A 27,420-nucleotide genomic window follows, 5' to 3' on the forward strand; every position below is an offset into this window, starting at 1 on the left:
CCACGTTTAGGATGCCACTAACTTCCCTCAGTGTTTGCTAGTGTAATGGCTTAGTTATAATGAGTTGAAGTGTGCAATGCAGGCAGACGTGCTGCAAATATCTGTGCACTACTGGGACTATACAGAAGTCCAATAGCCACGTTTAGGATGCCACTAGGTTCACTCAGTGTTTGCTAGTATAATGGCTTATTTATAATCAGTTTGAGTGTGCAATGCAGTCAGACGTGCTGCAAATATCTGTGCACTAGTGGGACTATACAGAAGTCCAATAGCCACGTTTAGGATGCCACTAGGTTCACTCAGTGCTTGCTAGTATAATGGCTTAGTTATAATGAGTTTGAGTGTGCAATGCAGGCAGACGTGCTGCAAATATCTTTGCACTACTGGGACTATACAGAAGTCCAATAGCCACGTTTAGGATGCCACTAAGTTCACTCAGTGTTTGCTAGTATAATGGCTTAGTTATAATGAGTTGGAGTGTGCAATGCAGGCAGACGTGCTGCAAATATCTTTGCACTACTGGGACTATACAGAAGTCCAATAGCCACGTTTAGGATGCCACTAAGTTCACTCAGTGTTTGCTAGTATAATGGCTTAGTTATAATGAGTTGGAGTGTGCAATGCAGGCAGACGTGCTGCAAATATCTGTGCACTAGTGGGACTATACAGAAGTCCAATAGCCACGTTTAGGATGCCACTAGGTTCATTCAGTGTTTGCTAGTATAATGGCTTAGTTATAATCAGTTTGAGTGTGCAATGCAGGCAGACGTGCTGCAAATATCTTTGCACTACTGGGACTATACAGAAGTCCAATAGCCACGTTTAGGATGCCACTAGGTTCACTCAGTGTTTGCTAGTATAATGGCTTAGTTATAATCAGTTTGAGTGTGCAATGCAGGCAGAGGTGCTGCAAATATCTTTGCACTACTGGGACTATACAGAAGTCCAATAGCCACGTTTAGGATGCCACTAACTTCACTCAGTGTTTGCTAGTATAATGGCTTAGTTATAATGAGTTGGAGTGTGCAATGCAGGCAGACGTGCTGCAAATATCTGTGCACTAGTGGGACTATATAGAAGTCCAATAGCCACGTTTAGGATGCCACTAAGTTTCCTCAGTGTTTGCTAGTATAATGGCTTAGTAACAATGAGTTGGAGTGTGCAAAGGGCAGGAGGGTACAGTGGCAGGGTTGTGGGTCTCTGGGTATAGGATAGGAAGCCTGCCTTTCTATCCCTCCTAATGGGGAAATGCAGCGAGGAAATCCCTGACCTTAGCTACACAGACGCTGTCATCTTGTGTAGCTGTTAAACTCTGTTTTCAGGACCTGTCACCTATGGCTCTGACCCTGCCGGTATGAGCCCTTAAAAGGACTGATAGAAAGTGCTATCCCTAAGCTGTCCAGTGCTGTGTATGGAGCATAATACAGCTGTATCGGCGATAGGAGCTGAGCCAGTGATGTCTGACACCAAGGACGCAGAAGAGATAATGGCGTCCGGACGGGCAGATACTCATTTTTATAATGCAGGGACATGTGACATGGACATCCTATCACACATGCCGTTGCTTCTTTGGCCAAATGTCCACTTAGCTGTGTGTGTGTCTGGGATTGGCTGACATGCTGGCCTGCCCCACTACACGCGCGCGCTTAGGGAAGGAAGACAAGGAAAAAAAAAAAATGGTGATCGCCGTTATACATACAGCAGTGATCTGAATGCGCTGTTCCCGCACACTATACACTGAAATGTCATAATAGTGTGAGTCACAGAGTGACTTACACTATTACAGCGGAAAGCCAGCTAGGAATAGCTGGTTTTTTTGCTGCTAGAACCGTTCTCGAACGTATCTAGAACTATCGAGCTTTTGCAAAACAGCTGGAGTTCTTGTTCGATCTAGAACAGGCCCCAAAATCACTCGAGCCGCGAACTGGAGAACCACGAACCACGAACAGCGCTCAACTCTAGTAAATACCTAGCATTTCTTATTTTGTCATTTTTGGGAATGAGATGAAATTTTTGGGAAAAATATTAGATATGTAACTGCATGTCTATTTTTACACACCTGGTTTACGAGTCCAATTTGACAACTGTACAGTGCCTGGAAAAAGTATTCATTCCCTGTGAACTTTTCCACATTTTTTCATCTTATACCCACAAACAAATCTATTTTATTCGGATTTTATCAGATATACCAACACAAAGCACTAAGCATTTGTAAAGTGTAAAGGAAGTAATACATGGATTTCTAATTGTTTTAAAAATATGAATCTGAAAATTGTGATTTTTATTTGTATTCAGCCCCCTGTAGACAGATACCCCAAAGTAAAAGCTTGAGTGACTAATAGCCTCCAGAAGTCACCTAGTTAGTAAATTAAGTCTACCTTTGTATAATTTGTTCTCAGTTTAACTAAAGATGTTCTGTTTAGGCATTAGATGTTTGTTTGAGAACATTAGGGTTAAAACAGCATTATGAAAACCAAGGAACACACCAGACAGGTAGAATAAAGTTGGGTAGAAGAGTAACATTGTTAGGTTATAAAAAAAATAGCCCAAGCTTTGAACATCTCATGGAGCACTGTTCAATCCATTATCTAAATATGGAAGGAGTATGTCACAACTGCGAACCTACCATGTCATGGCATCCACCTAAATTGACATCATAAGTGAGGAGGGCACTATTTAGATAAGAAGCCAAGATGCCCATGATACCTCTGGTGGAGCTGCAAAGATTAACAGTTCAGGTGGAAGAATCTGGCTATAGAACAACTATTAAGGCCACTTTACACGCTGCGACATTGCTAGCGATGTCGCTCATGAAAGCACCCACCCCCGTCGGTTGTGTGTCACGGGCAAATTACTGCCCATGGCGCACAATATCGCTAGAACCCGTCACACTATACTTACCTGCCTAGCGACGTCGCTGTGGCCAGCGAACTGCCTCTTTTCTAAGGGGGTGGTTCATGCGGCGTCACAGTGACATCACACGGCAGGCAGCCAATAGAAGTGGAGGGGCGGAAAGCAGCCGAATGAAAGACACGGCCACCTCGTGGCCTGAGGACGCAGGTACGGTGTTGCTTATCATTCCTGGGGTGTCACACATAGCGATGTGTGCTGCCTCAGGAACGATGAACAACCTGCGTCCTGCACCAGCAACTATATTTGGGATTAGAGCGACGTGTCAATGATCAATGATTAGGAGAATATTTTTGATCGTTAGCGGTCGTTCGTACGTTTAACATGCAACAACGTCGCTAATGAGGCCGGATGTGCGTCATGAATTCCGTGACTCAACGACATCTCATTAGCGATGTCGTTGCCTGTTAAGCCCCCTTTAGTCATAAGCTCAACAAATCTGGCTTCATGGCGGAGTGGCAAGAAAAAAGCCATGTTTTAAAAAAAAGCTATAAGAAGTTCCATTTTCAGTTTAAAAAAAGCAATGCAAGAGACACTGCTAGCATATGAAATAACATGCTCTTGTCACATGAGATCAAAGTAGAACTTATTGGGCTAAAAACAAAATTCTATGTGTGACAGAAAACTAACACTGCAAATCACACTGAAACCATGTTCCTCACAGTCAAACATGGTGGTGGCAGTATAATGCTTTTGGGATGTTTTTTTATTAGCAGGAAAGCTGGTTAGAGTTTATGGGAAGATGGATGGCGCTATATACAGGGTAATCCTGGGGAAAAATCTGTTATAGGCTGTAAAAAACTTGGTAATTTAGGATGATCGAATACTTTGATTATCCGCGAGTATTTTCCGAATACCTCGCGGTTATTCGACTATTCGATGTGCAATGTAAGTCTATGGGAAGCCTGAATAGTTCCGAATAGTTGTTATCCAGGTTTCCCATAGACTTACATTGCGCATTGAATATTCGCGAATAGTCGATAAGAGGAAAGCGTTACTCTTATTTCTGCGGTGTCTACCACTATACTGAGCAAATATAGCATCTATTTAAATTTCTAAAATTGACATAAAAGGTACAAACATTATTGATTCTATTACGGCAACCATAAAGCCTACGAGCCTGCTGTTCTAATTAGCTCAAGCTATAGATAGTATTGTAATTCCCATAAATGGAAAGTTCCATATACATGTCGCAGTAACTAGAGATGAGTGAACCTTTGGAAGTTCGGTTCAGAGGGCATAGTTGAACCTTAGATAAGGTTTGGTTTGTAATCCAAACTTGATCCGAACCTCAATGGAAGACAGTAGTTGGGCAGTTTGTGTCTCCACCCACATGCAGCTAGTTATAAGCAGAACGCTTCCGAGGGATGGTGGGCAGGGGTTTTTAAAAAAAAATTTCAGGATGTGTGTGCACATTGCATCAGATCACGCTGATTATACCTGCAGTGTGAGCCGTTCAAACACTTTATTCAGCTTGCACAGGACTGAGCATCACTCATACCCAAGCACAGTGCTGCTCGCTTCAGTCGTTTGCACATGTAACTCACTCAAACTTCAAACCCAAGCTTTATTTTTTTGGTAGTTGGTTTCCGAACCCAAACTTCAACCCTCGAGCCTCAAGTTTGCTCATCTCCAACAGTGACGTTCATTCAAAGATGTCAAACTGGGAAGTTGGGAAGATACTGACACAACTATAAGTATAACAAGCATGCATACAACTCTTAAATGGGTCTAACCTGAAATATCAGGTGTAACGTATTATAAAAACTTTGTATTAGTTAATAATAGTAGTAGCCTCACTGTTGACAATTACACTCTATGACAGAGAAGTAAGGAGCTACTGCATGTAATCATAATGTAACACAAACCATATTATGTCATTTCTAGAGTTAGTGGTTCAAGACAAAATATGAACCAATTATTTTATAATATTAAGATCAGTTTTCTCGGTCATATCACCATCCATAGTGACGGTCTACTCCTGGGTTGTACAGTGGAAATCCAAATATTTATGAAACATTACATTTATTAAAATAATAAATCATATTTCGTTTTTGACAGGATAGCATTACAATATTGGCCGAAATTCAGTTAGAATTGTAGACACTTGAAAAAGAGTGATCATGGTATTCCCATATAGTACTGGCAATTACAACACTGTTACATTTTCAGTTTCAGGTGTGTTAACGTTACTCCACTTAAGAAAATATTGCTTTAAAATCTCCTCAAATTCCATAATAATATTTACAAGTTTATATAGAAAGAGACAAATGGCTTTGAAGGAAAGTTAATACTTCTATGAAAACAAACCACATTTTCCTGTTGCCTTTGAGGCTTCTAACCACGTCTGGGTACTATCCAACATCTCGCACTTCATAAGCTGCCATACACTTTCATCCAGTGTTTAAGAACACCAGCTTTTTCATCCCTAATCCTTCAATTTGTTGATATACAATGAATGTGTAACTTGTTAAAAAACAAACTTATTTTTGAAAACTATTAAGTACTTTACTTGAAAAATAGCATTAGTGTAGGTAATATATTCCAAGTCTTCCAGCAAAGTGCATCATCTCCAGGAACTATAGCTTCCAAGACTTCCACCAACCTCCTTTATCTCCAGGAGTTATACCTTCCAAGACATCCACCAACCTCCTCCATCTCCACGAACTACAGCTATCAAGACTTTCAGCAACCTGCTTAATCTCCAGGAATTATAGCTTCCAAGACTTCCAGCAACCTGCTTTATCTTCAGGAACTATAGCTTCCAAGGATTCCCCCAACCTGCTTCATCTCCAGGAACTATAATTTCCAAGACTTCCACCAACCTGCTTCATCTCCAGGAACTATAATTTCCTAGACTTCCACCAACCTGCTTCATCTCCAGAAACTACAGCTATCATGACTTTCAGCAACCTGCTTAATCTCCAGGAACTATAATTTCCAAGACTTTCCACCAACCTGCTTCATCTCCAGGAATTATAGCTTCCAAGACTTCCAGCAACCTGCTTTATCTTCAGGAACTATAAATTTAATTTATAATCCATTATTCACTGTATGAATCATATATAAAAACTATCAAAATTGATCACCAGCTGCTACTACAGCCTGAAAGTAAGCTAAATTAAGATAGGTGGCTCACCAAGGACAACATCTGAAACAAGCTTGTATGTTCTCCTTTGGTTCCCTCCCAAACTCCAAAGACATACTGGTAGGGAATATAGAATGTAGGTCTCAATGGGGACAGTCATCATAATGTCTGCAAAGCGATATGGACTATGATGGTGCTATATACTCTATTCAATCCATGCAATAGTTATTTTATCAATGTCCCAGATCCATCATTGCCAGCTACATTTAACTATATTTGCATTTCCAATATTTGCCAGTGGGCACTCTAAAGTCTACCAATAGAGATGAGCAGAAATATGACTGTTGATATGGAAATTTTTCTTATTGATCAAATATTTTTTCTGTAAATATAATATGTGTAGTTCGTCCAATAAGTCGACGTTTCGGCCGTGGACTGGACTTTATCAGGATTGTATGATAAATACAAAGGTACTTCACAATGTAAAGAGCAGAGGAAATTACATCAGGTATGCCCTTAGCTGTTGATTTAGTTGCACTAATATGATATGGTGTGTACAGGATCACTTTGGGAACACTCCCGTAGGTACTGGAGGTGTGCTACAGGAACCACAATCTGTGGATTTTGTTGCACTACTATGATATGGTGTATTTACAGGATCGCTTTGGTAACATTCCCGTAGGTACTGGAGGTGTGCTACAGGAACAACAACCTATGGTCTAATAGTACAGATATGCAATGTATGTAGGATCACTATAGGATCAATCCTGCAGATATTGGGAGAGTGCTAAAAGGTCCATACACTGTGAATCATCCTGGTAAGGAATATTAGGGGAGATGAGATTAGGACTTAATAATCATGCAGAGATGTTGCTGTACCACTCTATTCAATCAGCCTGTATGTATGTTATCACCGGTGGAACCGGAAAGTGATGAGGCTAAGGTCCTGCACCGCTGCTGGACGTGGAGACTGTGTGTGGAGGGATAATAAGATGTTGGTGGGGAGACGGATAGAGACAGACAGAGAGACAGAGAGACAGACAGAGAGATAGAGACAGACAGGGAAAGAGACAAACAGTGAAAGAGACAAACAGAGACATATAGTGAAAAAGACAGACAGAGACAGACGGTGAAAGAGACAGACAGAGACAGACCTGGAAAGAGACAGACCTGGAAAGAGAAAGACCTGGAAAGAGACAGACCTACAAAGAGACATATGGGGAAAGAAACAGAGAGATAGAGACAGACAAAAAAAGAAACAGACAGAAACAGGCAGACGGGGAAAGAGACAGATGGGGAAAGAGACAGATGGGGAAAGAGACAGATGGGAAAGAGACAGACGGGAAAGAGACAGACGGGAAAGAGACAGACAGAGCACATTACTTGGCCAATTTAGTTAAATCTGTGTTTGCCTTTTAATAATTACATTTCTATCTATTTGTTTTGTGGTTTTTGTTAATACATTCTATTTTGTTAACAACAGTTATTAACCCGGGCGAAGCCGGGTAGTACAGCTAGTATATATATATATATGTCCCTGCAATGTGCTGTGAAATGGCAGTGTCTGACTGTGCAGGGACATGGTCTGATCATGCCACATGTCATGGGCAGGGGAGGAAGTAAAAAAAGGTATACAGATAGGACAGCATGGGATTGCAAATAATTCTGTCTTTGAGGTTAAATATTTTTTAAAAACAGGAAGGGAAATGTTCAGCTGTGATTCCCAGCTGCCTCTCTTTTGCATCCTCCTGCCCAGGAGCCGTAATATGATAAAACCATTACCTGTATGGTCAGACACAGCCATTACACAGCATATAGCAGGGGCACATATATAAGATTATCTCAGCACAGGTACATTTGCTTTAAACACATCCAATTGTGGAAATTATGATTATTCCAAGATCTATTGAGTAAAATCAGCCTTAACTTTGTTCATTGGAAAACCACTTTAAGGAATGGGCCTCATAAAGTAAATAAATCAGGCAGAAAATCAAGGAGAAGTCATTATTATGGAGGGGGAGACCCACTGTTCCCCAAAACAGGCTTACCCTGAGAGGAGAAGGGAAGGACACAGCAGTGATGCACGTAAAAATAAAATCCAAGGCTTTATTAGTAGTGATGAGCGAGTATGCTTGTTACTACTCGGTACTCGCACGAGTATCACTGTACTCGGGCTACTCGGCGGGGACCGAGTAATCTCGCGATACTCGTGCTGTACTCGTGGTCTTCATCCCTGCATGTTGGCGCTCTTTTGAGAGCCAGCCCTCATGCAGGGATTGGCTGGCAGACCACTGCAATGCCACAGCCCTGTTAGTTGTGGAATTGCAGTGATTGGCCGGCCTGCACAGTGTGACCGAGCCTTTATACCGGCGGGCGCGCTGTGCTCTGCACACAGCCATCCAGACAGTCAGTGCAGGGAGAGTGTTGCTGCTTCAGGGAAAGGTTTGCGGCCCTTTATAGTTATTTCCGTAGCAGGGCTGCAAACAGTGTGACCAGAAGTCCTTCTCAGGACTATTGTTGCTGTATACAGGCAGGGTATAGCCAGGTCGGAATACAGGCTAGTGACCAAAAGAGTCCTTGTCAGGACTATTGTAGCAGTATACAGGCAGGCAGGCAGGGTATATAGCCATTCCTAGTGGTGACCATATACCAGCCTTCATCATATCTGGGGCTGGTGTACACAGTCTAAAACAGTGTTGTTTTTTTAGGTTTTTGCACCCAGTTCAGACTTAGAATGGTGTTCCAAACGTTATTCCTTATTGTTAGTAGTTTTTCGTTTGTGAACCCTCCCCAACCACACCTATTGCCAATCCATATCATACGCATAAATAGCCTGGGTCTCAGCTTCCCATACACGGTAAGTTTTTTAACTGCATGAGAGGACACACACAAGCTAGGGACCCCAACGTAGAGAAATACTTTGGCGTAGTGTTGGGGCTCTATTGCATTGATCAATTCAGTAGCTAAATTTCTCTTGATTCATATGTTCATGGCAGTAATGCAGATTCCATTTTTCACATTTTCACTCTTACATATAGCTATTGGATTTTTCAAGTCAGTATTCACACAGCAGTTTCTGCTATTTCATGTATTCCCCTTACATAGTCACTGGTGTGCATACCTTATCTCCCCATAGTGATGTTTTTTTAGGTTTTTGCACCCAGTTCAGACTTAGAATGGTGTTCCAAACGTTATTCCTTATTGTTAGTAGTTTTTCGTTTGTGAACCCTCCCCAACCACACCTATTGCCAATCCATATCATACGCATAAATAGCCTGGGTCTCAGCTTCCCATACACGGTAAGTTTTTTAACTGCATGAGAGGACACACACAAGCTAGGGACCCCAACGTAGAGAAATACTTTGGCGTAGTGTTGGGGCTCTATTGCATTGATCAATTCAGTAGCTAAATTTCTCTTGATTCATATGTTCATGGCAGTAATGCAGATTCCATTTTTCACATTTTCACTCTTACATATAGCTATTGGATTTTTCAAGTCAGTATTCACACAGCAGTTTCTGCTATTTCATGTATTCCCCTTACATAGTCACTGGTGTGCATACCTTATCTCCCCATAGTGATGTTTTTTTAGGTTTTTGCACCCAGTTCAGACTTAGAATGGTGTTCCAAACGATATTCCTTATTGTTAGTAGTTTTTCGTTTGTGAACCCTCCCCAACCACACCTATTGCCAATCCATATCATACGCATAAATAGCCTGGGTCTCAGCTTCCCATACACGGTAAGTTTTTTAACTGCATGAGAGGACACACACAAGCTAGGGACCCCAACGTAGAGAAATACTTTGGCGTAGTGTTGGGGCTCTATTGCATTGATCAATTCAGTAGCTAAATTTCTCTTGATTCATATGTTCATGGCAGTAATGCAGATTCCATTTTTCACATTTTCACTCTTACATATAGCTATTGGATTTTTCAAGTCAGTATTCACACAGCAGTTTCTGCTATTCCATGTATTCCCCTTACATAGTCACTGGTGTGCATACCTTATCTCCCCATAGTGATGTTTTTTTAGGTTTTTGCACCCAGTTCAGACTTAGAATGGTGTTCCAAACGTTATTCCTTATTGTTAGTGAATAATACACGTCAGTCAGCAGTGTCTGATAGTGTCAGACTTCTCAGTAATTGTCGCTCTTAAAAACCTGTTAGGTTCTTAGTGCGTCCGTGCTTGCATTTAAAAACCGCACGTGTGTGCCTGTCTGTGGCAGCGTACAGGTGCACGTTTTGCACAAACTATTATATAACGCACAAGTCTAGTGTATAATACACGTCAGTCAGCAGTGTCTGATAGTGTCAGACTTCTCAGTAATTGTCGCTCTTAAAAACCTGTTAGGTTCTTAGTGCGTCCGTGCTTGCATTTAAAAACCGCACGTGTGTGCCTGTCGGTGGCAGCGTACAGGTGCACTTGTGATATAACGCACAAGTCTAGTGAATACACGTCAGCACAGCATTGCAAAATGCGCAAGGGCGTTGGCAACGAACAAGGAAGTGGACGTGATGGTGGTGCAGGCAGAGGCCGAGGTCGTGGGCAAGCTCTAATTTCGCCACAACAAAGGGCCACATCTAGTCGCTCGCACGTCCTGTGCCAAATTCTTGGGGACCGCAGCAGTACACCGCTCTTGAACCAAGACCAGTGTCAACAGGTTGTTAGTTGGATAGCGGATAATGCTTCCAGTCAGATTGGCACCACCACAAACACTCTGTCTTCCACACGGTCAAGTGTCAGTAGCCATGATACTGCACCGCACATTTTAGAACCTGATCCTCCTTCCTACCACAAGGCTGAGTACACGTCCTCGGACATTACTGATCCCACACTTGGACACTCGGCAGAGCTGTTCACGTTTCCAATCGCACATTCTGGCCTCTCGCCAGCTCATGTTGAAGTGGGTCATGAGGAGATCGTATGTACAGATGCCCAAATATTTGAGCAGCCACGTTCTAACGAAGTTGGCAACGTGTCTCAACAAGGGGTGGACGATGATGAGACACAATTGTCAGGAAGTCAGGAGGAGGAGCAGGGTGCGGAAGAGGAAGACGACGTGGTGGATGATCCAGTAACTGACCCAACCTTGCAGGAGGATATGCAGAGCGAGGACAGCAGTGCACAGGGGGAGGGAGGCGTAGCATCCCAACAGGCAGTAAGAAGCAGGGTGGTGGCTCCAGGCAGAAGTCAGGCAACCGTTCCCCGGAACAACAACACGACACAAGGTGCCTGTACAAATGTTAGGTCTTCTAAGTCTGGCAGTTTTTTAAGTTGGCTCCAGATGATTTTAAAAAGGCCATTTGCAACACCTGCCGTGCCAGCATCAGCAGGGGTACCAAAACTAGCAGCCTGACCACCACCAGCATGATCAGGCACATGTCAGCCAAGCACCCGACTTTGTGGGAAGTACAACAGAGTCGAGGAGCAGTGCTTGCTGATGTCACTGCTACGTCTTCGCTTGTTGTGCATGCGAGCCAATCCCCTGTCCATGCTGCCTGTGAACAAGCCTCCTCCGGTCCTGCACCTGCAGTTGCTTACGCAGAAATAACACCATCATCAAGCACGTCCTTGTCCCAGCGCAGCGTTCAGTTATCCATTCAGCAAACCTTTGAACGCAGGCGCAAATACACTGCCAACGCCCCACATGCCACAGTTCTAAATGCTAACATTTCGCGACTGCTTGCGCTGGAAATGTTGCCTTTTAGGCTGGTGAAGACAGAAGCATTCCGCGACCTGATGGCGGCAGCTGTCCCACGTTTTCGGTCCCCAGCCGCCACTATTTCTCTCGGTGTGCCGTTCCCGCGTTGCATAACCACGTGTCACAAAACATCACACGTGCCCTGAACAACGCTGTTTCACCCAAAGTCCACCTAACCACAGACACGTGGACAAGTGCTTGTGGGCAAGGCCGCTACATCTCGTTGACGGCACACTGGGTTAATATTGTGGAAGCTGGGACCCAGTCTGAGCGAGGGATGGAACACGCCCTTCCCACACCAAGGTTTGCAGGCCCTACCTCAGCCAGGGTTTCACCCGCACTCTACAGCTCCGGAATGTCATGCTCTTCAGCCTCCTCCTCCTCCTGCGCATCCTCATCCACTTTACCCTCCCCACCAGTCCCAAGCTGGAAGCACTGCAGCACTGCCTCGGCGAAGCGGCAACAGGCTGTGCTGAAGCTAATCTGCATAGGTGACAAACCCCACAATGCAGAAGAGGTGTGGACAGCTCTGAAACAGCAGGCAGATCACTGGCTCACACCTCTGAACCTAAAGCCAACAAAAGTCGTGTGTGACAATGGCCGGAACCTGGTGGCGGCTTTGAGGCGAGGCCAGCTGACACATGTTCCATGCGTGGCCCATGTGCTCAACCTCGTGGTTCAGCGGTTTCTAAAGTCATACCCAGAGCTGTCTGATCTGCTGGTAAAAGTTCGCCGCCTGTCTGCACATTTTCGAAAGTCACCTACTGCTTCAGCCGGCCTTGCCGGCTTTCAGCGCCGTTTGCATCTTCCGGCTCACAGACTGGTGTGTGATGTTCCCACGCGTTGGAATTCAACTCTGCACATGTTGGTCAGGATATGTGAGCAGAAGAGGGCAGTTGTTGAGTACCTGCATCACCTAAGCCGTTGGGAAATGGGTCAAACTCCACACCTAACACCTGAGGAGTGGAGATGGATGTCCGACCTATGTACCATCCTCCAAAACTTTGAGGACTCCACCAAGATGGTGAGTGGTGATGACGCCATTGTTAGCGTCACCATACCGCTTCTCTGCCTTCTAAAACGGTCTCTGCTCAAAAACAAACATGATGCATTGCAGGCGGAGCGCGATGAGTTGGAGCAAGAAACAGTAGTGGGTGTGGGTGATAACACACAGCCCAGCCTTGTCTCATCACAACGTGCAGTGGAGGACTATAACGAGGAGGAGGATGAAGACATGGAGCAACTCTCCGGCCAAATTGAGGATATGACATGCACACCAGTCATATCCTCGGTTCAGCGTGGCTGGCCAGAGGACAGGGTAGATGAGGAGGAGGAGGAGGAGGAGGAGGAGGACAGCATGTTCAGTCATCGTGTTGGTCAGGATACTGAAGTACTGGCTGTTAAGAGTCTGGCGCACATGGCTGACTTTATGGTAAGCTGCCTGTCTCGTGACCCTCGCGTTAAGAACATCTTGGCCGACAATCATTACTGGTTGGTAACACTGTTAGACCCACGCTACAAGGAGAACTTTATGTCTCTTATTCCCGAGGCGGAGAGGTCAGCCAAAATGCAGCAGTTCCGGAAGGCCATAGTCACGGAAGAAGGCAAAGCATTCCCCTCACAAAACGCTAGCGGCATAGGTCAGGAATCAGTGGACAACCAAGGCGTACAGCCGAGAGAGGCACAAGTCCAATCCGCCAGAGGCAGGGGAACAGTCTTTAAGATGTGGGACAGTTTTCTCAGCCCCTCACGTACCACAGCCCCTGAGGTGCGGGGTAGTGCCACAAGAAATCCTAAGTTTGCCCAGATGCTCAAGGAGTACCTTGCAGATCGAACAACTGTACTCCGACATTCCTCTGTGCCTTACAATTATTGGGTATCCAAGGTGGACACGTGGCATGAATTGGCTCTCTACGCCTTGGAAGTCCTGGCCTGCCCTGCCACTAGCGTTTTGTCAGAGCGTGTTTATAGTGCCGCAGGTGGAATCATTACAGATAAACGCACCCGCCTGTCAACTGAAAATGCTGACAGGCTGACTCTGATCAAGATGAACAAGGGTTGGATTGGGCCAGACTTCACCACACCACCAGCAAATGAGAGCGGAATTTAAAGTTTGTCACAGGAATTTGCCATGTACCTCCACTCACCCATGGGTACACACTTCTGGACTTTGGATAATCGCTGGACTGCTCCTCCTTCTCCTCATGCGCCACCATGATGACCGTTACAATAGTTAGGCCTTTGTTTCAGGTATACCCCCAGTGGTAAATTTTTTCGCCCATTCTTTCAGAATGGACATTACAACGACAGGAGACCTGCTCCTTTGCAATGGGAACAATGTTTTGAGGCCCTCATGCACGTCTCTATCCAGGGACAATGTGGAGCCTCCCAATTTTTGGCTGCCCTGCCTAAGGGCTAAACTACAATAGACCCACTTCCTGACAATGGACACTTCAGGTTTATAGGCCCTCATGCACATCTCTATCCAGGGACAATGTGGAGCCTCCCAATTTTTGGCTGCCCTGCCTAAGGGCTATACTACAATAGACCCACTTCCTTACAATGGGCACTTCAGGTTTACAGGCCCTCATGCACGTCTCTATCCAGGGACAATGTGGAGCCTCCCAATTTTTGGCTGCCCTGCCTAAGGGCTATACTACAATAGACCAACTTCCTGACAATGGACACTTCAGGTTTACAGGCCCTCATGCACGTCTCTATCCAGGGACAATGTGGAGCCTCCCAATTTTTGGCTGCCCTGCCTAAGGGCTATACTACAATAGACCCACTTCCTTACAATGGGCACTTCAGGTTTACAGGCCCTCATGCACGTCTCTATCCAGGGACAACGTGGAGCCTCTCAATTTTTGGCTGCCCTGCCAAAGGGCTATACTACAATAGACCCACTTCCTTACAATGGGCACTTCAGGTTTACAGGCCCTCATGCACGTCTGTATGCAGGGGCATTGGTGAACCTCACAATTTTGGACTGCCCTGGCAAAGGAAAATACTACAAAGACTCACTTCCTCAAAATGGGCACATTAGACTCAAGAGGCCTTCATGTACGTCTCTTCTCAGGGACATCGGAGTGCCACACAATGTTTTACATAAAATCTTTCATGTATTAATCTCAAAAAGTAACATACACCAGCTCTATCTCACTATTGGGTATGTACCCTTAACATTTCCGCCATGAACATTCATTTTGGTGTCATTTTGAATGTTTTCTGGTGAGTCCGTAAAAATGGCGTAAAACGTGGACAAAATTGTTCACAGCTGTGACTTTTGAGTGATAAATGCTTTAAGGGGTCTTCCCCATGCTGTTGCCATGTCATTTGAGCACTCTTCTGAGACTTTTGTGACATTTTTAGGGTTTCTACATGCTGCCGGGGGTCATTTCATAAAAATACTCGGGTCTCCCATAGGATAACATTGGGCTCGGTGCTCGGGCCGAGTACACGAGTATCTTGGGATGCTCGGCCCGAGCCTCGAGCACCCGAGCTTTTTAGTACTCGCTCATCACTATTTATTAGGTCATCTTAAAAACATTATTAGGGTAAAGGCTCCATAATATGCGCCCAAGCCTGAAACTTTACGCATTTCGGACCATAAAATAAAAACAAAGTCCTTAATCATAAGGACTTATGATTAAGGACTTTGTTTTTATTTTACAGTCCGAAACACATCAAGTTTCAGGCTTGGGCGCATATTATAGATCGTTTACCCTAATAATGTTTTTAAGATGACCTAATAAAGCCTTGGATTTTATTTTTACGTAAATCAGTGCTGGGTCCTTCCCTTCTACTCATTGCTTCTAATTCTAACTCTGGACTTGCCTGTTCAGTGGACCGCATGTTCTCCTGCTGAAGTCCTGCGACAACTTTATACTAGGTGAGCTGAAAACACTTTTTTTCTTACCCTGAGAGCAGTGTGACTAAGTGCCTACCCAGTCTTCACCAGAGCCTCTGATGGTGAGGATGTACTTATCTAATGGTAGGCAACAGGTACCACTCAAGGGCAGTTCCTGGTTATCGTGCTCCACCAAGGTCGGCGAGTGGTGAGATGGGAGATAGGATACACTGCCACCAGGGTAGGATAGGGACAGACAACCCCCTAATACTTAACCTAAGGAGCCCTGAGTTCCCTCATGTCTCTAAATGAGTTATTTTATAGCCTGCAGCGATCACGTTCCTATTCCTTTTTTTCCATGAACACAACCCTGTCTAGATCCGCTCTAGGTTCAAGACACAGAGGGGATAAGAGAGAAAGGGCTAAAAGAAAAAACTATCATACAAGGCTCACCAAACTACAGGAAAGAGTATAGAGAATGGACAAGTTAGGCAAACTGAAATTACATTAAAGGAAAAGAAAACTTCCCACAACTTTCACCCCAGTAATCTCCGGCTACAACTACAAAAACAACTTCTTTGTCTACAGTCCACAAGTTCACTCCTTAGGCTAGCTATAGCAAAGCTACCAATGGCAACTCCCTGAGCTGAAAGGGGGGTAATTATAGCAGAGGTGAATGGCAACATCAGACCAGCTGAAACCCAGCTTTTCATCCAGAGTGAGAAGACCAGACAAACTACTTAACCCTTGCAGCTCCGGACAAGAAGAATCTGCTCAACTAGCAGTTGTAACCCACGCACATGTGTAGGTAGCCATGCACTGCGATCTTCTGACACCAGAAAAAGAGGGTACCACTCTCCATCGTGGTAACCTCGTAACAGGGGAAATTCAACTACCCTGAAATAAATTGGGTACTAGAAAGCTGCAGGACCAGCAAAGGAAACAGGTTTTTGACAGTAATAAGACAATTACGTTTCACAACTGGTGCAGGACCCAACAATGAATGTGGGGTTCTTCTATGTAATTGCAACCAATAGGCAGGACTATACATGAAATGTATGGAATAGATGTCACGTTGGTGATAAAGAGCTCAACATGATAAGTCTTTACTTAGCCTTTAAGAAGTTGTATACTAGAGGCATTAGAAAGACACATTACTGGAAGGCAAATTTTCAACCTATAAGAGATGAGCTTAGTGCCATAAAGTAGGACAATGTCCTCAAGAATAAGAATACGCAAAGCAAATGGGACACTTTTATAAGCATTCTGAATATGGCCTGTGCACAATATGTACCTTATGGGAATAACAAGAATAGAAATAGGAGAAATACGCTTTTGTTAAGGGGTGCAATAAATGATACCTCAATATTAAATTTATCTAGAGGTGCTTTACAGAATTTTATATTACTGAGCAGTGAATAAAACATACTGGTAACTACTTTTTATCACTAAAATGTTGTTTTTGCTACACATTTTATATTTTCACAAGGAAAATGGGTGAAAGTGGCCCCATCATGTTTCTGTTTTTCTACAGAATATGCCAATGGCCTATATGTGGACATACGATATTGCTTAGTAACATGGCAGTTCTCTTGAGGCAAATAGCACTATTTACCTTTTGGAAGGCAGACTTTCTAGAATAGTTTGCAGACTTTATTTGCAGAGCCCTTATGTGCCATAAGACCAGAACCCCCCTAACCCCCATCGCCCCAAGTGAACCCCAGTTTGGATATTACACCCACCCCCCTGGCAATTCATTTACCGCAACAGTGATGACTTTGTCTCCATGGGTGGTTTAAAAAAATAAGTTTATAGTTGGTTTTTGTAGCATGAAAATAGCAAATACTGTATACCAGTTGAGTGCCCATACATTGTGCACAACTTGAGTTAATACATTCATGCACCTCGTAAATTGTTAAGTGGGTTCTTCCCACTACAATTAAGTCATATACAGTATGTGAAAAATATCTGCAGTTTAGATACACTGTGGTCTCAGCAGGGATGTGTTATGTGGATTGGGAGAACGGCATTTGCCAAATTTTGTTTGCGGTAGCTATGTCACTTTCCAGAGCCATTGAGCTGCCAGTAACATGGAAACCCCCAGATGATGGACCTGATAGGAGATTGTTTTTGGTGGGCTGAGTTGAATTTTTTAGTTTTACCATTTTGTTTATATAACATTTTGATTAGTTTTACATTTATCCTATACTCTATGCAGTGCACATACGTTTATCTAATTCTCTGAAATACGTGATTCACAAAAAACACCTGATGGATTCATTCATTGTAATGAGGCAGATGGACACACTTCTGCTCAGCGGTGAGTTGATACACACAACACTTCTGGTGTGGTGCACAAGTAGGGTTCAAAACCGTCTCAAGTAGATGTAGAAACTTGGCACTAAAGATCAATGTGAATAGTGTTTTTTATTGTGAAGAACTTTTAGGACCAGCACAAGCACAGACGTTTTGGTCAAAAGACCTTCATCAGTGTGCGAGCAGAGGGTCCTCAGAAAGTATAGCAGTGTGGCGAGCGGCATTGCTGAGTATGACACATAGTCCACCACGGTTGAAGTGGCAGTGAATCATACCCAGTAACACAGCTTGCCATGCTACTATACTTTCTGAGGACCCTCTGCACGCACTGATGAAGGTCTTTGACTGAAACGTCTGTGCTTGTGCTGGTCCTACAAGTTCTTCACAATAAAAACCACTTTTCACATTGATCTTGAGTGCCAAGTTTCTATTTCAACTCTGCTCAGTGGTCAATCTTTTTAGAAGTGAAAAAGCATAGTTAACTACATTTTTGTGCATGCCTTAAAAATAATTAGATAATGCCAACAACCATTTTGCTGAAAAAACTGGAGGTAATCTATGAATTTACTTTAGATTTTTTATAACAAGTCACCGTGTTGTATTATTTTAAATGAGAGTATGGTGTCTAATTTGTTTTTAAGGGTTCGCTCTTTAACGGTAATGCTGTATGGGGCCCTCTGCTTGTGATCACCAGAGATCCATTCACAAAATTGCATCATTTTTTTTCATATATAATTTAAATGTACTAGAACAAAAAAAGAAAAAAACAGCAGTTCTGATCAAATAGAGTCTGAGAAAAAGCTAACTATCTCTCTGTAGCTCAGGATGAGATCAAAACTAAATGGTGTACAATAGTGGGGATGGGGCCCAAGAGTTACAAGTTATACCAATACACATAACTTACTGTATGTTGACATGCTAAATAAAATCTTTATAAATATCACATACTATTCCTTTATTCTACTCTTACAGAAAACAAATCTGAATATTTTTCTGTTTCTCATCTTAAAATGACTAATCAAGTTCGAGCAGCCTAGGTTGGACGATGTGACTGCTAGCTTTCTCAGAGCTGACACACGGGACACTAATTTTTAGTCTGAATATCACAGACAAGTAACTTCAGACACCTCAGCAGCCAAGATTAAGACAGTTTCTAAACTCGCCCTTACCTCGACAGCTGTAATGCTGATGAACAGCTCGGACTTGCTGGAGTAGACGCTCCAATGCCTCAATTTGTCCCTTGTGCTTGAGCTCTCGTCCGTCGTAGTCTTTCCAGTCTGTTAAGTAAATGCAGACAAAGTTAGTAACTAAGACGAGGTGTCAGGAAAGACAGAAAGATGCAAGAATATAAAAACATAAAAAAGTACATTTAGTCTTATGTTTTACAATTTCAGCCTTCAATTACTTATTTGTTCCATGCATGAGTGACAGTCAATACTCAAGCATTTTTTTTCTCCCACTGGAGTGTTGGTTTAAATCTAAGTACTCTAGTCTTAGGCTGCAGACACATTACCGTATGGCATCCGATGCGAGAGCAATGGATGTGATATGCTCAGGCTCTGCTGCGAGGGTGAGCCGAGTGTCTTGCGACAGTGACCCAATCACAGCTACGAAGCTGAAGGCGGGTGCTGCGGAGGAGAGGGAGGGGTTAATCCCCCCCATCTTCTCCATTGTCATCCTGTACGTATATCGCACTGCACTGGGATAACATCCAAGGGCAGTGCGAAGTTTCTTTCGCCCCCATTCATTCGAATGTGTGCAAGTGACATGGCTCTCTCAGAAAATCGCAGCATGCTGCAATTTTTTTCCTCAGTCCGTTTAGGGCTGAGAAAAAAATTGCTGATCTGAGCTGCAGCATTGTCTTACATGGGGCCGAGTGCAATGTGAGATTTTCTCGCATTGCACTTGTCCAATTTATATGCTGCGTGTGAGCATACTGTTATACTCCCTCTCTTACATTTTCACCTTTTTTCAAAGTTGCTTCGGCCCCAGGGTGCCATGTTTTGATCTTAACTTCTGACTGGCCAAAAGTCAGACGTTATGCCACAAGCACTCAATAAAAGTCTGTGACAGTCAGAACGGGGCTCTCATAGATTTACATCGAGTTGTGACCTCTTGCGCTTTCCTTGAAACACTGGAGCAGACCGGAGTGAAGCCGAAAACAGATAAAGATACTGGTAGGTCAGTATAATACAAGTGGCAGGGGACTTAGATTTATAGCACCACTCCAGCGTTGAAGTAAAAAAAAGGCTGGAGTGGTACTTTTTAACTATAACATGTCCCCTAAGGCATGACAAACCTGTGTAGCTAGCTTTGTGGATTTTTTAGTTTACAAAGACATTGGGCCTGATACAGTATATCACAAAGTGAATAATACCCCCCATACATTTTTGAAAATATTTTTTTTTATATTGTTTCATGGGACAACACTGAATATATGACATTTTGATACAATGTAAAGTTGTCAGCGTACAGCTTATATAACAGTGTAAATTTATTGTGCCCTCTAAATAACTCAACACACAGCCATTAATGTCAAAACCGCTGGCAAGAAAAAAGATTAAATCCCTAAGTGAAAATGTCCAAATTGTGCCCAAAGTGTCAATATTTTATGTAGCCACTATTATTTTCAAGTACTGACTTAACTCTCTTGGCATGGAGTTCACCAGAGCTTTACAGGTTGTCAGTGGATCTTCTTTCACTTCTCATGATGAGCTAGTGGATCCCCTTTACATTTGAGGGTGCCCCACACAGGCTCAATAATATTTAGGTCTGGAGCCATGCCTGTCCTGTTCAGCACCTTTACCCTCAGTTTCTTTAGCAAGGCAGTGATTGTCGTGGAGGTGTATTTGGGGATGATATCATGTTGGAATACTGCCCTGCAACCTAGTTTCTGAAGGGAAGGGATCATGCTCTGCTTCAGTATGTCACAAAGGTTCCCTCAGAGAACTGTAGCTCCCCACAGCTAGCAACACTCATGCAGCCCCAAACCATGACACTCCGACCACCATGCTTAACTGTAGGCAAGATATACTTGTCTTCGTTGTCCTTACCTGGTTGTCATTACACACACTTGACATAATCTGAACTAAATAAGTTTATCTTGGTCTCATCAGACCACAGGACATGGTTTCAGTAATCCATGTCCGTTGTCTGCTTATATTCAGCAAACTATTTTTAGGTTTTCTTGTGCATCATCTTTAGAAAAGGCTTCCTTCTGGGATAACAGCCATGCAGACCAATTTGATACAGTGCGCAGCATATAGTTTGAGCACTGACAGCTGACCCCTCACCCCTATAACCTTTTCAGCAATGTTGGCAGCACTCATACATCTATTTTGAAAAAATAACCTCTGGATATGACGCTGATCACATGCGCTCAACTTCTTTGACTGACCATGGCAAAGCCTGCTCTAAGTGGAACCTATCTTGTGAAACTGCTGTGTGGTCTTTATCACCATGGTGCAGCTCAGTATCAGGGTGTTGGCAATGTTCTTATAGCCTAGGCTATCTTCATATAGAGGAGAAATATTTTTTTGCAGAAACTCAGAGTTCTTTGCCATGAAATGCCAAGATGAACTTCCAGGGATCAACATGAGAGAGTGTGTGAGCGATAACACCAACTTTAAAATACCTGCTCCCCACACACACCTGAGGCCTTGTAATACTAATGAGTCACATGTCACCATGGAGGGAAAAGGGCTAATTGAGCACAATTTGGCCATTTTCCCTTAGGGGTGTGCTCACTTTCATTGCCAGAAGTTTAGACATTAATGACTGTGTGCTAAGTTATTTATAGGGGATACCAAATATGCACTGTTATACAAGCTGTTCACTGACTGCTTTACATTGTATCAAAGTGTCCTAATGTCAGCGTTGTCCTACGAAAATATATAAAAAATTGTATAAAATGTGAGGGGTGTACTCAGTTTTGTGATATACTGTATATTATTTGTGGGATGTTTTAACTCACTTTTTTGTTTTGTGTAATCTATTGATTGTTTTTGTGCTAAATTCTTCAAAATGGTTACCATGGTTCATGGATTTTGAGCAGAATAAAAAATGCTCTTTTTTTAGTTTTTTTAGAGCAAACAGTTGCATGATCCAATAAAATTTCACCAAATTTGGGTACAAATTTCAGATTCCAAGGAGAATAGGAATACATTTCGTACAAAATTGTGTGACTTTGCAAATAATTACAATTAATTAATCAGCCACATACATCTGGGAAGCAAAGATCATGCCCATAAACAAAAAAATAGGTGAAAACATGATCAGGAGTTTAAGAAAAGCACAAATGAAAAGAAGAATTTTTGAGCAAAACAAAAACACTTAAAACACAAAAGAAAAGATGTACCGTAAATGTAATAATGTATTGGGGCCATGAGGAATGTTTCTAACTTCAATTAACTCCTTTATCATCCATCGATTTTCCATTTTTTGTTTTTATTTTTTTTTCTTCAATTCTTCTAGGGGCCATCACTTTTTTATTTTTCCATCAATATAGCCATATGAGAGTTTGTTTTTAGCGAGACGAGTTGTAATTTTGAAGGACACCATTCATTCTGCTACATATTCCAAGTGCGGTAAAATTGCTAAAAAAAAGTGAAATTCAACCATTGCGTTTTGCTTTTTTTTATTTACCATGTTCACTTTACGGTAAAACTGACTTTGCAGTATGAATCCCCAGGTCAATATAAGATCATAGATATCAAACTTGTATAGTTTTACTTTTATCTAAATGTTGAAAAAATTCAGAAATTTGTCAAAAAAAATAGCTTTTTTGCTGCCATTTTCCGAGTTAGCATTCTCACTTTTCGGGATCTGGGACTCAGTGATGGCTTATCTTTTGCGCCCTGAACTAACAATTTTAACTATACCATATTTCGGTAGATACAATGCTTTTATTGCCCGATATTGCATCTAATTCCACTGTTGTGGCAACCACAACAAACATAATTCTGGTGTTTTTGAGTTTTCTTCCTGCTACACCCATTACTGGTGTAATTATTTATTTTATATTTTGATAGATTGAGCATTTCTGAATGCTGCGAGATCAATATAAGCAAAAAAGAAAAGAAGCCATATTATCACTTAATGAGAAGACCAGGTATATAGTTGTTCAACTTATAGCTCAACAACGGATCCGTACAAGAGCCAACTGCACATGGATGAGGAAAAAATTGGAAGAAATCCAGCGAGTTTGGTAGAAAAAAATTATTTGAAACTTGTATTTTATTCAAAATATTTGTTTTAAAATTATATACACCAGGTATCAGCTTTGGCAAAAAGTGAAGGATTGAATATAGTGGTCTAAAGGAGGCACGTTTTGGCAAGTGCCTTCTTCACTTTTTGCCACAGCTGATACCTGGTGTATATAATTTTAAAACAAATATTTTGAACATAATGCAAGTTTTAATTATTTTTTTCTACCAAGCTTGCTGGATTTCTTCCTATTTTTTCAATATCAAATATGTCCATTTTTTTAAAATTTTATTTTCAATGGAGCCAAAAGGGGGTTATTTGAACTTTTGTGTTGTTTTTTCATATTTTAAAAAACTTTTTTTTCCTTTATATTGATTTTACAAGTCCCCTTAGGGGACTTGAAGCCTGTACTGTCTGATCGCTTCTGCTGTTCAGAGCAATGCCTAAGCATCCCTCTGAACAGCAGAAATGCTGATCTCCTGTGAATGCTGGCACTCACAGGAACTTCGATAAGACAGTGACAGGGGTCATCAGTTGACCCGCGGCTGTCATGACAACTCATCGGCACCCCATGATCATGTCAAGGGGCCACAAATGGTGGTGGGGAATGGCGTATTTCCCGCTGGAGCTCGTTAAATCCTGCTGTCAGAGATTGACAGGAGGATTTAACTAGTTAACAGGTGTAGGTTGATCTCTAATCCACCCACCCCTGTTAGCTGCACATGTCGGCTGATCAGATCAGCTGACATGTTTGGGGAAATAAGCGTGCTAGCTTGCATTAAAGGGACAGACACGGCCTTGGATGTACAAGTTCATCCAATGTCGTGAAAGGGTTAAACATGAGTTGTAGAAATATCACGCTTTCCTTGAAAGCATGTATATATCTGCAGTTTGACATATTGTAGATGTTAATACATTATGATTAGCATACAAGCCCTTCAATGTGTAACATTATCACATGAGAAGACAAATCACAGCAAATTACAGCAAAGCATTACAGAAAATTATAGAACCCCAAATAATGACATCACTTAACAACGGGCGCCAGACGTACGAGTCTAGATGCCAAGTATTATTTCTGCTCAGTCTTGTTTCATCTTTTCTTTGTTTTGCTGTCATGGAATACAGATATGTTTTAGATTTGTAAGCTGGATGAATTTCTGTGGTATGTGATCATGATCTGCACAATTACCGATCACCAAAACCGGATACCATGAATTAAAAGTTTCTGGCAAGTCATATGTCATCTTGTAAAACAGCCGTGTGATGAATGTTAGTACAACTCTTATGAGTGTGAATGATCTGTGTTATTATAAGGTTAAACGTCCATAAATTAAACGTGTAATAACTAGAAATAACACAAGGAAAAAGTATTGAACTCGCTTTCTGAAATATATTTAATACTTTGTACAAAAGCCTTTGTTGGTGATCAGCTTTAAGATCCCTGCTGCATGGAGAAGCTAGTTGCATGCATTGCTCAGGTGTGACTTTGGCCCCTTTTTTCACACAAACACTCTTAAACTACAGAGGGTTCCGTGGGCACCTTGTATGAACTGTAAGTTTTAGGTCCATCTATAAATTTTCTATTGGATTCAGATCAGGTGATTGGCTGGGCTACTCTAGCAGCTTTATTGTCTTTCTCTGAAACCAATTGAGAGTTTCCTTAATTGTGTGTTTGTAATCATTGTCTTGATGAAATGTCCTCCCTTATGTTATCTTCATCTTCCTGGTAGATGACAGCAACTTTATATCAAGATGAGTTGGTACATTTTTTTCCACTCATCCATTTAGATGCTGAAAAACGCACCATATTTGAAGGCCAAAAGACCCTGCATATCACATTAAAATCACCTTACCAACACTGAAGTTTGGAGATGGGAACACCATTGTGTGGTGCTCTTATTCAGCATATGGCATTGGCAAACTTCATATAATTGAAGTAAGGATGAATGGATAAAAATTTGGGTACTGGCAAGGTGTATCAGGGTACACATGCTTTAGGGCCAGCTGTGCACTGCTCTTGTAAGGGCTGAATTCTCTTATGAATAGGGGGCCCTTACTTGAAGCTATGATAGGTTTCAGTACATACATTTTTGGATGAAGCCTGAATCTGGGAAATACAACAGATGACTCTATCCCTTCGGACTTCTCAAGATGGGTGAGACTGTTACTGTAACACACATACTAATCTTCTCGCACTGTCCTGCTTCCCTCCCCTGGCCGGGGCCGTCGGCTTTCTCACCCTTCAGGCCTTTCTGCAGTGGTTACCCAGTCCCCACCTCATGTTCCTGTCTCCCAGAGGATGTGCACATCTAGTAGGCTTCCTAGATCTGCTCTAAAGGCATACGTGTGGCCATGCAAACTTTCTTAAAGGGCTAGCGTCCCCTAACAAGGAAGTGCCTTTCAGGTCATCTGAGAGGCTTCAGTTACTTAAGGCACATCTGCCCTCTGGGAGGTGCCTTGGCAACTAGTCCAACACTCCCTGACAGAAGTTATGTCGCCTATCCATGTTATGTAAATAAAAACGTATTACCTGACTTTAAATTCATCCATTAGTTTTATTAACTACTCTTTTGAAAACTGAAACCCTCCCAAATTTAGTTTAGGTTGGGAAAATTAAGTTGCTGCAAAACTGAAATATTGATCATTTTATGAATTCACAAAGGTCAGATTTTGGCAAAGACAAATTTTTTGTCGCCTTGTTATATAATGCACCAAATCCTAGTTTACATCCTCACCTGTACTCACTAAATGATCGGTTAATTAGTGGGTGTGTATACAAAGAAACCCAGCACCCCAGACCTTCACTTCAACTGCTACCTGACCTTTGACAACATGCTAAAAATCTACCCTGCAACCAAAGCCTTTATTATCAAGAGGCTGAAGACCAGATCCACTGCAGAGGTGGCTGGCACCTTTAATGTCTCTGCATCAAGTACAAAGAATTAAAAAAAAGATTTGAAGAGATTGGAGATGTTTTTGACAAGCCCAGGTCCGGCAGACTCCACAAGACAACTGCTCAAGAGGAACGTTTGTTGGTTAGAAAATCCAAAGCCAGACCCTCTTCCACTGCAGCAAAGCTCCAACAGGCCTGGTCACCTCAAGTCCCTGTGTCAACTAGAACAGTTTTTAGGATTCTGTCTCAAAATGGCCTCCATGATCGAATCAGTGCCAAGAAGCCAGCACTAAATAAAAGGCAATTAAAAACCCATGTGGCATTTGCCAAGTCCCACAGCCTGCTAAACAGATGGATGCTGGAAAAATGGCAGAAGGTGGATTTCTCTGATGAATTTTCAGTTGAATTACACCACAGCCGCCGCAAATACTGCAGGAGACCTACTGGAGCCCGTATAAATCCAAAATTCACCCAGAAAACAGTTAGGTTTGGTGGTGGAAAGATCATGATCTGGGCTTACATTCAGTATAGGGGTGTGTAAAACATTTGCAAGGTGGAAGGCAATATCAGTAGCCTAAAATATCTAGAAGTATTAGCTACCTCTTACATTCCCAACCATAAAAGGGGTCAAATTCTGTAGCAGGATGGTGCTCCATCTCATACATCCATCTCTACAACAAAGTTACTTCTGGCAAAGAAGATCAAGGTGCTCAAGGACTGGCCAGCCCAGTCACTAGACATGAACATCATTGAGCATGTTTGGGGTAGGATGAAAGAGGAAGCTTGGAAGACAAAACCAATGAATCTAGATGAACTCTGGTAGGCATGTAAGACTGCATTCTTAGGTATTCCTGATGACTTCATCAATAAATTGTATGACTCATTGTTGAACCGCATGGATGCAGTCCTTCAAGCTCATGGAAGTCACACAAAATATTATGTCTCTAATGGCACCACAACTTCATTCACCAATGTTATGCAACATATCTTTGCATTAAAAGAGAATTATTTGTTTGAATTTCACATTACTTTCTGTGGGCGACAAAATCTTTGTCTTGCCAAAATCTGACCTTTCTGTGTTCATTAAATGATCAATATTTCAGCTTTGCAGCAACTTTATTGGAGGGTTTCAGCTTTCAAAAGAGTAATTTATAAAACCAATGGATGAATTTAATGTCAGCTTTTATTTACATAACATGGATAAGTGACAGAACTTCTGTCAGGGAGTGTACATGTTGCTTGTTCTCAGGTCCCCTAGCACTGTGCTGCTACTGCTGTTATATTGTGCTAGTTTTATGGCGGACATATGTTTATGTTTCAGGATACTGCTGCTGATATAACTACTATCTCTAACTTGCCACTGCTACTACAAGCTGCCACCTCAGCCTCTAACCACAATACCCGCTACTTAGTATCCACACCAGCTGCTGTTGATGCATCCATCTATCCATC

At 42.4% G+C, this 27,420-nt stretch overlaps 1 protein-coding gene across 1 annotated transcript in view; it reads right to left on the reverse strand.

Moving 5' to 3' along the window:
• ANKFN1 (ankyrin repeat and fibronectin type III domain containing 1) overlaps positions 1–27,420 on the reverse strand; it is a 985,620-nt gene that overhangs the window by 334,688 nt on the left and 623,512 nt on the right. Inside the window, exon 9 of the mRNA XM_075347517.1 lies at positions 19,037–19,144. Coding sequence (XP_075203632.1) covers positions 19,037–19,144 — 108 coding nt within the window. The remainder of the gene's footprint in view (positions 1–19,036; positions 19,145–27,420) is intronic.

Source organism: Anomaloglossus baeobatrachus, chromosome 5, assembly GCF_048569485.1.
Source record: "Anomaloglossus baeobatrachus isolate aAnoBae1 chromosome 5, aAnoBae1.hap1, whole genome shotgun sequence".
NCBI lineage: Eukaryota > Metazoa > Chordata > Amphibia > Anura > Aromobatidae > Anomaloglossus > Anomaloglossus baeobatrachus.